At 45.5% G+C, this 14,816-nt stretch overlaps 1 protein-coding gene across 3 annotated transcripts in view; it reads left to right on the forward strand.

The window, feature by feature from the left end:
- Me3 (malic enzyme 3) overlaps window positions 1-14,816 on the forward strand; it is a 178,697-nt gene that overhangs the window by 63,285 nt on the left and 100,596 nt on the right. For all 3 annotated transcript variants that reach the window (XM_087901562.1, XM_085682983.2, XM_048435135.3), the window contains exons 3-4: window positions 12,490-12,623; window positions 14,394-14,543. In XM_087901562.1, coding sequence (XP_087757688.1) covers window positions 12,490-12,623; window positions 14,394-14,543 — 284 coding nt within the window. The remainder of the gene's footprint in view (window positions 1-12,489; window positions 12,624-14,393; window positions 14,544-14,816) is intronic.

The raw sequence follows: 14,816 nt of genomic DNA on the forward strand, positions 1-14,816 counted from the left end.
AGGCTTGAACTGCAGCGGAGATGCTGGGGGAACACTGCTTATTAGCTTGCTCCCGTGACTTGCTCATCTTGTTTCCTTACGTACTCCAGGACTACCTTCACGAGTGTGGCACTAGATCCCCTCCATCAAGCAATAAGCAAGAAAAGGCTCCCACAGACGTGCCCACAGGTCAGTGTGATGGAGGTAGTTTCTCAACTGAGATTCCCGCTTCTCACATGATTCCATCTTGTGTCAGGCTGAGGAAAAGCTAACCAGATCGCCGACAATGAACTTAGATGTGGGCAGTTGTTATAAACCCACTCCCCAATGGGTGCTCGATCTTGCACTGGTGCCTGCTGGGGACAAGACAGAGACTGGTTACCCTTATCTGTGACACACAATGGTCATTTGTCTCTTGAAAAATGACCTCCTTCCTGGTTCACATGGGCAGATAACAGAGCTAGTCAGGACCCAGGGGAATGAGGATTAGGTCCATGGAAGGCCTAGAAGCTTCATCAACAGCTAGAGAAAAGCACTATTGATAGCTTGTCTTTAATTGTGTTATCTCACATGCTGGCACCTTCACCCCCATCCACACACACACACACCAGGTATGCATGTACAAGGTCTATTCTGAGCCCCTCTCAAGGCATGACTGTTTGTTTCATTACTCTAGTTATAGTCCCCTTTATGAACCAATCCTCCCAGGCTTGGACCCATCAAGGCGCAGTTACGTTGTTGGAGGAGGGAAGCTGCCCCCTTTGTTCTCGGCTGCTCCTCTGCTGTTATCTTGGTGAGGTTCAGCTGAGTGAGAGGCATCAGGGAGCCAAGAATAACATGGTCAAAAATTTAAATAATAAACTCTTGGGGATACAGGGTTGTGCAGCATCCAGACTGCCACTGACTTTTCCCAAGAGAATTGTGCAGAATCTTTCTATCTATTCACGTCCTGTGCAGTGGGGACAAAATTTCAGAGTTGTCAAGTACTTCGGGAGCAGATTCTTCCATTCTTTTCCCATGGTGCTTCTTATCAACATTTTTGCAGAAGCTAGTCTTCCAAAAGAAATAGCTATTATTTTCATGTGACTTTGAATGTCCCTTGGGAATCACATCCTCATGACCCATTTAGGCTTCATTTTTTTCTTCTGTAAATGGGGATAATAACACCTGCCCTGTCTAGGTTCAATTGGCATAATCCAGATGGGAACATTTTTAACACAATAAAGCATTAAAATATGTAAGGCATTTTTTTATCATTAACAAAGATACTGGGTCAAGATTCCTTTCACCTCTCAAGCAGTAAATCCATCTAAATTAATGTTTAACATGAGGCCCAACCTTAATACCAATATTAAGCAAAGATTTAGGACCTTTCCGCACAGATGAGGGTAAATAGTGGCCACTCAAGCATCTAGCGAAGCACTTGGTACAGAAGAGGAGCCTGGCATTTGTTTAATAAATGAGTAGAAGAATAAAATGGTCTTCTCTCATCTAAGGGAGGTGGACATTGATGAGCACAGCACTCTAGGCCTCAGATGTAGAGGATCCAGGCTTCTCATTCTGATTCGGTAGACTATGGAGAGGGCTCCAACAGCGCTGTATGTGGAGCCCTAGGGTCTCACTTGATGTTCCTTTCCCAATCCCCTGCATATGTAGTTTCCATTAATTAAAACGAACCCAGGGCTTCCTAAGCAATCTTGTTTCTCCACAGGAGCAAGCAACCTTTTGTCTGTTCCAAATCACAGGTGTGTCCACTAAAGGTTAAAGCCAAATTTAGAGTAACTTCGAGTGGCAATATTGACCACTTAGTGTTGGGATGGAAACCTAGGCTCTACCACAACAGGAATCTAGGAAGCTTGGCCGACAATTTGAAGGAAAAGATGGCAGGACTGGATGTTGAGCAACCACCTCCTCCCCATCCACTTATCTCTAAGCATCTCATAGAATTAGCCACATCATTGCCTTTATTTTTAAGGAATGACTAGCATTAGCTACTGGACTGAGCCAGGGTAGATCAGGGAAAGCTTACATTGTCCCTGAAGCTCTTATTTGTGGCGTTTACCTCCTTCATTTTCTTTTAAAAAAAACTCAGATAGAAAAAAGTCCTAGGACAGCAGCTTCCAAATCTGAATAGTATCAGAATCACATAAAGAATTTACAAAGACTTATGGTTCTCTGGTCTTCCAGACATAATGCTAGCTTTTGAAGAGACATACGTGATTCTTATTGTCTGTCTATCTACCAGTCAGAGACTACTGGTCTACCACACTGAGACAAACGTGAGTAAATGGGCCTGGGATAAAGAGGGGCCGGGGAGGACAGCCAATGGGAACTGCCTGGGCTACACTGAAGAAAACTCACGGTGGTGCAGCAGTAGAGAGAAAAAAAGATGTTTCTTATCATGGCTTCTGATAAAAACACAAAGGAAGGAGACCGGAGGCCACAAATAATTTATAACTGTACTGGCTCAATCAGGTAGGCATGGCATGGGGAGGGAAGTTGACTTGAGTCTTCAACTGAAGAGGTCCTGGGAGAAAAGGGTAAGTGAAGTAGAGCAGGCAAGAAAGTTTCCAAGCAAGGACACCACTCTTTTCCTTCTCTCCACCCGTGGCCTCCCCTGACCCTCGCTATTAGAGCTGTGTTGAGGATGGGAGGGCTTTAGAGTATTGATTGGCATAGTGTTTGTATAGCAAATTCTATCACTCTTTCTCTCCATGGTCACCTTGCTGAGTATTCACCTTGAAAGATCCTTGGCTGTCTGCCTCCCCATCCACTGATATCTCTAAGCATCCCACAGAGGTAGCTACATCATTGCCTTTGTTTTTAAGAATGACTAGGCTTAGCTGCCTCTTGTTGGGTACTCACTAAACTGTGTTCACAAAACTAGTCTTACTTGAAATTTGAGGAAATCCCTTGCTGGGAAATTTGTGACAGTGGTGTCCGTTGGTGACACACGGGATGGGTAAGAACAGGTTTCCCCACACAGCTTTCCCTGTCATGTGGGATTCCTAGACTGTGTTCATCTGCTCGTGCTTCTTGTGTGAGTTATAAAAACCTAGACCTGTGCTGCAAGTCAAAGACATTAAGATCAAGTCAAGCCCTTGTCTCCTAGGAAGATGGACTAGCAAATGGTTCTTTGAAGGCAGGAGGTTGAAGCTTGCAAGAAATACATTGGATTCTATAGGAACACGAGGCTCAGAACCTAGCCAGTGGGGATCCCAGGCTGGCATAGACCACTATTTGTCTCTGTTTTCTGAAATTCCCCTATCCACAAGACTTACATCACCCCCCCCCAAACCAACAGGTTTAGATACAGTTTTTATCTTGGCAAAAGGAGTGAGTGGAGCCATCTCTGTTCCTCCTGTAGCTACTGACAGCCCTAGCCCTTATACTCTCATTATGTCCTGGCATATTATTTTTGCTGAGCCATCTACATTCCCACGAAAGGGAGGAAGCATAAATTGGGCACTTCGCCAAAATAGGTGAAACTAGGGCCTGGAAAAACACAGCTCGCTTATGTGATGTTCCATGAAGACGGGAAAAGATCAGCTGCAGTGCAGTGTGTCTCTGGTAAGTCCTAGAGACTCAGCACTGGAAACTGAGCTGAGAAGCACACTCCTGGAGTACGCTCTCCAAACTGGCTTCTCTGTAGTAGCTGGTTCTATTGGTATCGCGGCTATTCAGAACACGCTTTTAAAACATTAGAGGAAGCTGAAGATCTTGAGATGCTTCAAGGGCAAAGAGAGGTGTGACTACTTTCCAGGCACTTGGGAGCCCCAACCACACTGCCACCTTGTAAAGTCTGAAACAAAATAGGCTCCAGCTGAGCTGGAACACAGTCAGGCTTAGGTGCTGCCCCGAGTTTTACAGACAGTCAGCATTATATCTCTAGGTTGTCAAGATACGTTGGTGCAAACGTCTCTTACTGAGGCCCTCCTTCAAAGCCTGTGGCTTAAGAAGAGAGCATCCCTAATGGTGTCTTAAAGACTTGTATCCAAATTTTCTTTAGGTTTATCCATTTTGTTTGCCTTCATGGAGGTCTGGGCACCACATGCATGAGTGGTACCTATGGGGGTAAGAGGCGGGCATCGGCGTCAGATTCCCTGGAAATGCAGTTACAGATGGTTATAGATCAGCATCTGTGCTCTGGAAGCTGAGCCCCAGTCCTCTGGAAGAACAAGTACTCTTAACCACTGAGCCTCCCCAGTTCCTGTATTGACTCTTTTTACTTCCCCTCTCCGTGGCCACACTTCAACAGAGCCATAGACCAGGTAGTAAACTCTTTCAGAACACTCCTACTTGTGTAAGAACATACCGGAAACCACAGAGCTCCATCATGAGACACGCCAATTGTTTGTGATATTTGCAAAGCATACCCATTTAGGCTCTTGGAAAGAACGGTTATTTTCTATAAAAGTTTCTGCCCCCTCATAGGTTTTAATTGCATGGATTCATACTTAATAGCTTTTAAGTTAATTTCCTTAATTTTTAAAACATCCATCATAAAAAAAAAAAACAAAAAAAAAACGGGCTACCTTTCTTGAAGCTTCCACATCACCAGGCTGGCCAAGGCAAGATCCCATATTCCTTTAGACGTCTCTTCTGACATTGCCACCCAGGTGCAGCTGAAGCCCTCAGGGTGCTGACCTGTTACCAAGTTTGCCTCTGGCTCTAAGTCCCCCAGCTCTCTCGGCCTGCTCTACACAGCAAACCACTACTCTGAATGGTACTGGATTCGAGCATCTCCGTGCAACTGAGGCAGGATACAAGGCCAAGGGTCTGATGTCTCAGTCCCTCGCTTTTCAGCACATATATAGAGATTCAGAACCTCCCAGAACTCAGTTCCCATCCTTTCTACTAGGCCTGGCTGGGAATGACCTTCAATGTGAGAAAGGTCTGCCCTGTCCAAAGGAGTACGCACCTCTATACTAAGTTAATTAAAATAAAAGGAACCTTAAAATCCTATTTCTCATTTACATTAGCCAAATTTCAAGTACCCAGTTCTTATGTGTGTCCAGTGACCACTGTATTGTCTGGACTGCTGTACAGCATGTTTCTCACAACAACACTGAACAGACTGGTGTTTTGAAATATTAGTGAGGTTTGCTGTAAGAATGAGTCACCTAGGGCCTATAGGTATCTGGAATGTTCTCTTCTCATTCAGACTCCACAGGATCTAAACTAGTGTTTGTCATATAACGTTCATTCCCCCATCCGTGTATTTATTTAATGATTGCTCTTTATGTATAGTCTCTGTCGTGAAAGAATTTATTGTTCTGCTTCGAAAGGAAATAAACACCAAAGTGGTTTTTTTTCTAGTTATACTAAATAGTTATTGCCTGTAGTCCTTAACAAGAAACAGTATGAAACTTCACCAACCACAACCTAAAAACACTTGATCTAAAGTGAGTTTAACTTCCGTATTCCAGTCTGCTTCTACCGCCCAAAGCAACAAGTGAGCTCAGAGCTGAAGTGACTTCCGTAGGATCGCACAGCCCGTAGAAACTGAATGGAGAGTTTTCATCTTTCAGATTCTCTCCTGCTCCCCATACTGCCTGTGTGACGGCAACACCTCCATGCCCCGTCTGTATCGACAAACTAGAGCATTAATTTCCAGGTATATTGTAGCCGGGAAGTCACGTGCCTCCTGTATATAAGAGCAGCAGGAAGTAGCAGAGTCCAGCCCTGAGCCCTCTCCTCAACTCCCCTCTTGGGAACATGCAACAGTTCTCTGGATATGTAATTCTATACCTGAGAACAAAAGTATGTCTGGGAAAAAGGCCATTCTCCGGGCTTTGTCTACAGAGACTTCCCAAAGCTTGCATTTCTGAGACTCCATCTATCTATCCCAGGAGTGAGCTAAGAACCCTCATAAACGTGATGAACAGCGAGAGAACGGCAGCCTTGCTAACCCCACTTCCTGATCCAGCCAGAAATCATCACCCTACGTCTTAAAAGTCTCAGACAAATGGAGTCCAGAAGTAATGTGCGAAAGGAGGAGGAAATGCCGTGCGGTCCTCTAACAGCTAATCAGCTTTAACTATGCCTCAGGGCGGAGTGCACAGCCCTGTCTCAGCTAGGCTATGGTCTGTGCTTTATAACTTATTGATGAAGGAGGCTGCCTATCACATAAGCAGTCAGCAAAGAGCATGACGTAATGACGCGTGGGTCAGAAAGCCTGTGGCATGTGTGTCTGCTAATGCTTCCTTCTAATGATGGTTGGTGAAAGGGAAAAGCTATGTGTACATTGTGGTCCATACGTATAAATTCACAAGTGCAGACACACCCATCTGCACAAGGCCATGGACCAGTCGAAGAGTCATAGACCCTTAGCGTATCTATATGAAGCTCCTGGGAAGACCTGACTAGGATTTGGAAAGCCAACACCAGGAAGTAGTCAGAGTGTGCTGGACAGGGGCACTGGGGTGTGTCCAGTCGAGACAGGCAGAATGCATGTGACCGTGGGAGGGAAATGCCTGGAGTGGCAGGTGCGGCGGCCCTGTCAGAGCCGATGGACAAGCCGCCGTACTGTGGTGATGTCATTTCTAGCCCTGATTCCGGCCTAACTCTGAAGAGCCCCTGAAGGCTCATCTCCAGCGTCTGCTAGGGAGCTTACTTGTGTCACCTCCCCTGAACAAAATGATAATAGTGATAAGAGAAACTACTGCTCACGGAGTGTTTTTATGTGCACATGTCTGTGCTAAGCCTTTCGCATGCCTTATTGGTTAATCCCACAACACATGAAATAGCAGCACTATCCTCTAGGTGGGGGAAAAGCCTCACCCACCATGGCAGGGGGCCTTCATTGTTATTTCATGTTGAGCCATGTGTCTGCCTAAGTAAATTCGTGAGGACAGAGACCAGAGACTATTTCTATTTGAGGCCCCGGTGCCTTGTACGGCAGGCCTGGCACAGGTAGGAATTAACCGACGCTTGTGAAATAAACAAGACGATGTGGCCGGAGGAATGGCATCGCTGTGGGTCCAGAGACACGAGGCAGATGGCCAAAGAAAACCGGAGAAGCTCGGTCGTCGGGAGCAGGGGCGCTAGGAAGCCTGGATCTCAGAACAGCAGGAGATAGGATGGGGTTCTATCTGATGGGCTGCTGCCTCTGAGCGCTGCGTTTGATGGTGAGATCTATGCAAACATTCTCTCTCTGGTACCAGTAAGCTCTGTCCTGAGAACATGGGCAGGTTAGCAAATAGATAGAGCTCAGGGCCTGGACTGGAAGGGAGGTGATGGACAAGACAAAGTCAGGGACAGTAAGAGAAACATTAAAACAGACTCAGTCTAGTCACTGACAGTCGAGTGGCTGCAAGCCTTCGATTATTAAGCAGGTGACAGCCTGTCCATTGTTGGGTCTCGCAACAGTCTAGTGGTCCCCTGGGAAAAGTCAGAGCAGGTGGTGAATGACTGAATGGGAATGCCCAAACAGCTGAAACATTTCAAACCAGTAACAAATTGGTAGGTCCCCACATACAGATCTTAGCTAAGGAATGCTGCTCAGGTATGAGGTCAATCTTTTGTAAATTTTATGTGTATAAGTGTTTTAACTGCATGAATGTGTGCCATATATGTGTCTGGTGCCCTCGGAGGTCAGAAGAGGGCATCAGATACCGTGGAACTAAAGTTACAGGTGAATGTGGGTGCTGGGAACTGAACTTGGGTCCTCTGTGAGTACTCCTACCACGGAGCCAGCTCTCCAGCCCCAATGAGGTTCAATTTAATTATGAAAGTAGTCATTTTTCAAAATCCATCTGTCTGATTTTGAGGGCCTTGTTGAAACTAGATGATATCATCTGTTGCTCTGTTTACAAAGTGCAGGAAAGCTGTAATTTCTCAGTGTGACAAGGATTGGTAGGTGACCGATTACTGATCCCTCCACATTGTACAATCCCCACTTTTACCACAAGATCTCAAGTAGACTTTATGGAAATTGACTTTCTGACATGCAGACCAAGAGTCTGAGCGCCGCTTAGCAAAATGTATTCCTCTTACAGATCAATGCAAGTCCTAGTACATTTCCCCTCTGCTATAGTGAATGGTCTTTAAGGCGCCATATTACCCTGGTACTGGAGACCAAGGCAAGATCAGAAGTTTAAGTGAACCTAACCTACTTAGAGACTTGCGGGTCAGCTGGGGCAATTTAGTGGGACCTTGTCCCAAAGTTAAAATGAAAAGAAGGCTGGGAATATAACTCAGGAGAGGAGTGTTTTCTAGCCTGCGCGAGGCTATGGATCCAATCCTCCGTACCCCCTGCAAAAAAGAATGCTTTTCCCTTTTAGAGCCACGGAACTGCTAACTTGTCTTTCCGCTTTGCCAGTTTATAAATCTAGAGCTTCTAGAAATAATTTCTTTAAACCCTTAAAATTACCCATTGATAAACAGTCATTCGTTTTCCTCAAATACAAAAGAAGTTGGTGGAAGTCAGCCAAGAGAAACACTTAAGCCTGTAGAGAGAAGCAGGCTGTTAGTAAAAGCCACGGTGGCTATTAGCAAAGATGATGTCATAATTAAATGTGTGGAATCCCTGGGATCCCTGCTGCCAAGGAGAGGCAACCGCAGTCTTTCCAAATCAGTTAAGAGACACCTACCTAATGGTGTTTGGTAAGAGTCACCAGTCTGGCTAGGCTTACTGGTGCACACTTTTAATCCCAGCACTTGGGGAGCAGAGGCAGGCAGATCTCTGTGAGTTCGAGGTCAACCTGGTCCACATAATGAGTTCTAGGACAGCCAGGTCTATATGGTGAGACCCTGTCTTGGGGAAGAAAAATATAAAGATGACCAATCTGTGTGCAAGGTTGTTCCTTCCAAGGGAATCTGGGAACTGGCATGGTGCCCCCTGCTTGCAAAGCTGTTGGCAAGCACCAGGGGTGTTTGAAACTGGTAACTGCTGGGCCTGAGACTACAGGCTGATCAGGCCGTACCCACCTGCAGCAACCTCTTTTTCAGGACTGCTGTAGAGGAAAGGGCAGTGTGGCCACCAGGAGCCTGTCTCTGACTCTCGAACCCTCTAACAGAATCTTCAGGTATCTAGATTTCATTAGAATGGCACATGCCATTGTCATGTTTCCAAGCAAGTTACAGGTTCAAGTTGCCAAGCTCCAGGATAACACAAGGCCACCATTAGCAGGCATATCGCCAACCAGTGCAAGGGTCTATCATAACTAAATGTGCCCTTCTTCTCCCACATCGTCTGAATAGCATATCCCTTCCAGAATTCCCTTCCCTCCCCTGACACCCCGGAAGTCAGAGACAGACTGCATAAACCTCTCCACTTCTCTGAGATTTATAAAAAGAAAAAGAAGAAGCCTCAGTCGTAAAAACATATACATACAAATAATAGTATATGAACTGAATAAGTTGTATTTATATATTTAGGGATATATATGTGTGTGTATATATATACATATATATATAATACACAAAAACATATTGTAACACAATTTTTAAGAGGCTATGGATTTGAAAGAGAGTAAGGGGGATATATGGGAAGTTTTGGAGGGAGGAAAGAGAAGGGGAAATTGTGTGATTATAACATTAAAACCATTTTTTTAAAGAGGAATTTCACTCTGCCTCATGGGTCCACTGCCTACCATATGTCCCTGACATGCTGTCTCTCTATTTGTATGTACACCTATGCCATTAATAACTCTTCTAGTAAATCTCTTATCCAAAAAGAATTCCTGTCTCAGCGGCCCCTCTGAATCACACATCCCCATTCTGCCTCGTGTCTCCTCCGAATCCCACATCTCCAACCTTTCAGTAACTTTGGAAAATCTTTGATAAAGCAGATTTTGGATTTGTGTGGAATACTTTGAAGATGTCCCTGTGTGTCATCTTCTCAAGCAAAGTGTCCTATCTACGGTAGGCCTTTTGCACAGTTCCTGTACTTCCCAGAGAAGAAATGGTCTTCAAGACAAGCTGGGGTTGATCTGTTGCTACTGCTCTATAAATCTATGGGGAGCCCAGTCTCAGAGAGTCCTGGCCTTCAAACCACATACAAAGAGGAAATTAGAATGTGCCTTTCATGCTTCCTCCACTCCAATTCTCTTCCTTTGATCAGATCGACTACCTTCTAACCTAGAAAAATCATAGCAAAACTACCTTGCCAAATGTCCTCACAGGCTGCAGGATACACCCTGCTTTTGAGAGGCAGTTCAGCACGAAGCAAGTTAGGTAACCTCTCTGCTTGAGCCCTCTTGTCTGTAAAGTGGACATCTTTAAATGTCCCTCACAGAGTGGCTGTAAGTAAATATAGAATATAATTGTGTATATTTAGAGATGAGCTATGGCACAAATGCAAATGGGATGTTACTTGATAAAATGAATGAACTGTGGTCATGAAAAGGCACAAAAGCCTTAAAGTGCCTAAGTTTAACAACTTAAACTGGGTTTATGTTAGTTGGGTTCCTAAGTGAAAGAAGCTAGCCTAGGAAGCCTGGATATTCTCATTCGCCAATTGCACGGCATTCTAGAAAGGGTGGCGCTGTAGAGAGAGCAAAAGAAGATCGGTGGCCACCAGAGGTTTGCCAAAGAAGAAGGGACGAACAGGTAAAGCCCATGGGATTTCATACACATTATAAATTTACAGAACAATTTCCACGAATATGGAGGAGGGGGAAGCGTCTGTTTAGGTAGCTTTGGAAATGAATGAAGTTTGTAAGTCTAAAGGCAAAGAAATTTCATCTATTCTATAGACTCTATCTTATAAAGTTGTTTCCCAAAGTGGTCCAAGTTAAGGGTTTTTACCTTACTGCATCAGCCTGCTGGAGCTAAGAGATTAAATAAACAGATGGCAGATGTTGGGAGGCGAATGCACGACTGAGTGAGAATTTCCAGATCAGCAAGGGAATGAGACTAGAATGACCCAAGTGGTATGGGTCAGATTTACAGGCTTAGGTACGAATATTACCTAGGCTCAAAAAAGGAATTATAGAAATATCTGCAAATATGCATGATGCACATTTTATAATGCATGCCTATATGTCCTTGCTCTATAAGCTGAGAGAAAATGCAAACTAGGAAACCTCAGAGCAAGAAGCACAATAAAAATAATGCCCAAACCGGGCAATGGTGGTGCATGCCTTTCATCCCAGCACTTGGGAAACAGAGGCAGGTGGATCTCCATGAATCCAAGGTCAGTCTGGTCTACAAAGCGCGTTTCAAGACAGCCAGGGCTGTTACACAGAGAAAGCCTGCCTCACAAAGAAATAAAAATAAGAAAGGAAGTAAGGAAGGAAAGAAAGAAAAGAAAAAAGAAAAAATGCCCAAACCTTGGTTTCTTTTATTTTCGTTTTCCCAAGACAGGGTTTCTCTGTGAAACAGTCCTGGCTGTCCTGGAACTCACTCTGTAGACCATGCTGGCCTCGAACCCACAGAGATTTGCCTACCTCTGCTGGATTTAAAAGCATGCTGGGATTAAAAGCGTGCACCACTGCTGCCCGGCCAGACCTTGGTTTCTAACAGCAAACTACAGTAAAATGACTCGAGGATCTTAGAAGAAATGGATGGTTCTAGAACCAGAGCAGGCAATATACAAGATGAGCATCCCTGGAGTACCAGAAAGTAAGGGATTACTTAACACAAACAAAACTGTATTTTGGGAGTGTGTCAAAAGATACTGAAATCAACTGAAAGATTTCCCAAAAGCCAAAGCTGGAGTAATACAAGCAATAACGTAAATAAGGCAACACTGGACCATAAGCCAAAGTGGGAACCAAACGTGCATGAGTCTATCCTGATACGTACCAATTCGGACACACAAATTCCCAGGGCAGAGTAATTCCAAAGCGGGAGACGCTGGCAAGCACTACCTCAGCTTGATGGCTGTGATCCACACCAGCGGAGACCATGCCCTCTCTTCCTGTGGTCTTTCCTTGAAAGCCTACAGCCCCACCATAATTGTGAGATAGGCTCAACTTGTGCTAGCAGAGAAGTATTGTCCAAAAGACCTGACAAACACTCTCCTAAAGATCAAGGTCGTAAGACGCTAAGGGAACCTGAGGATCGTCTTAGCTAACTCTAGCCTAAGGAAATGATTAGATATAATGTGGCTTGCTTGGGTGGAATCCTGGATAACACGTGGGCATGATAAAAATCAAGGAGCTCTGAATAAGCTAAAAGGATTAGCTGTATGGTGGGCCACTCTGTCTATTCATTAACTTTGATATATATGCTAAATTATTGTTTAAAAAAGAGGGAGGATTCAGAGGAAGAGGCATAGAAGGAGCATTATTCTACAGTCTGGTGTTCTATGGACCTCAGCTTCTTTTTTTTTTTAAAAAAAAAAAAAGCAAAATCTAGTGTTGCTGAAGTATCTGCCTTCCTCGTTTGTCTCGTCAGGAGGCCTGAATACAACACAAGACAGCCCCCTTTGAAACAGCAGAGGTGAGATCTGGGTCCATCCCTTTTTGCTAATCCGCACTAACTTCAGCTTCTACAGATGGAACATCCATCCCTTGGCTTCCTGGACCTACGTTAAAAGTGTGTTCCTTTCTTCTTCTCCAGGGCATGGCCTTTACCCTTGAAGAAAGACTGCAGCTCGGCATCCATGGACTGATCCCGCCCTGCTTCCTCAGCCAGGATGTCCAGCTCCTCCGCATCATGAGATACTATGAGAAGCAGCCGAGCGACCTGGACAAGTCAGTAGCTGAAGTCTGTTCTCTGTGCCCAGTCCTGAGGCTGAGCTGCTCTGCCTTGAGGCTCCCAAAGGGTTTCTAAATTCTCTGTAACTAGGAAAACCGGAGAGACTTCAGATCCAGCTCTGTCTCTAAAAAGCGTTACGGTCTCCCTAGAGATGAGGCTTAGAGCAGAAGCACAGCTAAAATGAGCCAGGGTTCGACCAGCGGAGTCTGGGAGGCCATCTGAGCGATCACACAGATGAGTCAGTCCCAGAAGCCTTGCTGAAACAACTCAGCAGTCAGCAGGCACTTGCGGGAGGGCAGCTCACTAAGCCGGAGTTGGGGCAAAAACCTGGAGATGGGGCTGTTAAGGAAGACAGCAAGAGGAACAGTGGAGAAAGGGGTCGTGGAGAGAGGATGCCTTCAGAAGGATCTAGATGCTGTGTTGAAGGTCGTGGGCAGCAAATAAGAGCACTGTTCCCTCTGAATACTCCTCAGTGGAGACACAACCACGAAGATCCCGTTTCAGAGTCTTTGAGTCAATGTTCAGCGTTACTAAGGTGGTAGTCACCACCCAGGTACCCACCATGAGTCGGCATCAGATTTAAATGCCACTGACTTCAGCGTCTATGAATTTAACTCTCTGCTATACATAGTTCAGAGATGGCAAAGCCTAGTTGATGTAAGACCGATTCTAGAATGGGTGAAACCCACCTCCCTGCATTGAATAATGAAAGTTACTCTGCCAACTCTGTCCTTCCCCTGTATAATGACTGTGCCAATGGTATCTGACTCATTGGATTTTATGAGAATTAAATGCATGTGTTTATGATGTACTTAGAATGTTGCCTGGGGCATAGTAAACTCTGTGTAAGTTTGTTTTTTTTTTTTTTAAAAAAAAAAGTGTCATCTTGCTATGGACTTTAGCAGATATATATTAAAAATATAATGGTTCTCTCTACATCCATACAGCTAACTGCCCACGAAGGGCAAAGTTCAGTAGCATGTGAGGGTCATACTGCACCTAGCTCCCCGTATCTCCTCCAGTCACCCATACCTTCTGAGAAGCAGGAAGCAAGCATGTCCCTGCCCACATCCACGTCCCCACTCCTAAAGCACTAAGCTCACGGCTACTGCTCACATTAACCCCAAGACCACGTTGCCACCAAGTCAAACATTCTCTCCCTTTGGTCCATCCAGCCACCTCATCCTGAAGAGCAAACCAGAAGTTAAGCAGCAGATTATCCCAGCAAACCGATCCGTGCCCGAGCTTTGAACCATCAGAAACTCCCGCTAAATGTACCAAAAAGAATGAGCGTCCAAAACTACGCTCTAATGCTGGCCTTCTCAAAGCTTTCCAACTTCATGGGTCTCTCACTTGCCTGAAATGATGCTCTAGGATCAGGAAGAGATGAGTGCGCATATTCCTGAGAGCTGGGGGGGCCTTACTCCTGGCTCGCTACTTTCACACACTCGCTCCCAAGAGACTCTCGTTGCAACAGGTGATTGGGAGGAAGGCTAAGAAGGCTCCCCAGCCGTACGGACTGTGGTATGCTGGTAAGGGTTCCAGGAGGAGGGGAGTAGAGTCCAGAATTAGAGAGAAACAACGTACACAAATGGCTAGGAAAATGGAATGCCCTACAGTGGCGGTGGGTTGAAGGCGTGGCTGCCGCCGAGTGTAACTCCTTCCTGGAGCAAGGCCTCCATTCTGAATCACAATGACGTCATGGGGGGGTGTCGGCCAAGTAGTGGTGTCCCTGGGATCAGCAGGCGTTTTCTTTCCTTTCCAAGGTACATCATTCTCATGACTCTCCAAGACCGCAATGAGAAGCTCTTCTACCGCGTACTGACCTCAGACGTGGAGAAATTCATGCCCATTGTGTACACACCCACGGTGGGGCTCGCCTGTCAGCAATATGGCCTGACCTTCCGCCGTCCTCGGTGAGTACCTACTAAGGGGACCACAGAGAGGCTGGCCCGTAGAGGGTGGGAAATCCTTTCCAGTGTCCTTTCTTACCTGTTTGAGGCTACGTTAGAGTCAATGGCCCAACAAGGAGACATTTGATTTTAAGCATGTGTTCGGTAAAAAAAAACATCACCAGCCTGGAAATGAACTGAGAGAGACTTTAGCAAGGGGATATTGGATCTTCGCCACCTCCGAACGATAAGCGTTCAACATGTTGCTCAGAGGAGTCGTTCCTACAGTTTTCAGTC

Source organism: Myodes glareolus, chromosome 24 (genome assembly GCF_982192425.1).
Source record: "Myodes glareolus chromosome 24, mMyoGla1.1, whole genome shotgun sequence".
NCBI classification, from domain to species: domain Eukaryota; kingdom Metazoa; phylum Chordata; class Mammalia; order Rodentia; family Cricetidae; genus Myodes; species Myodes glareolus.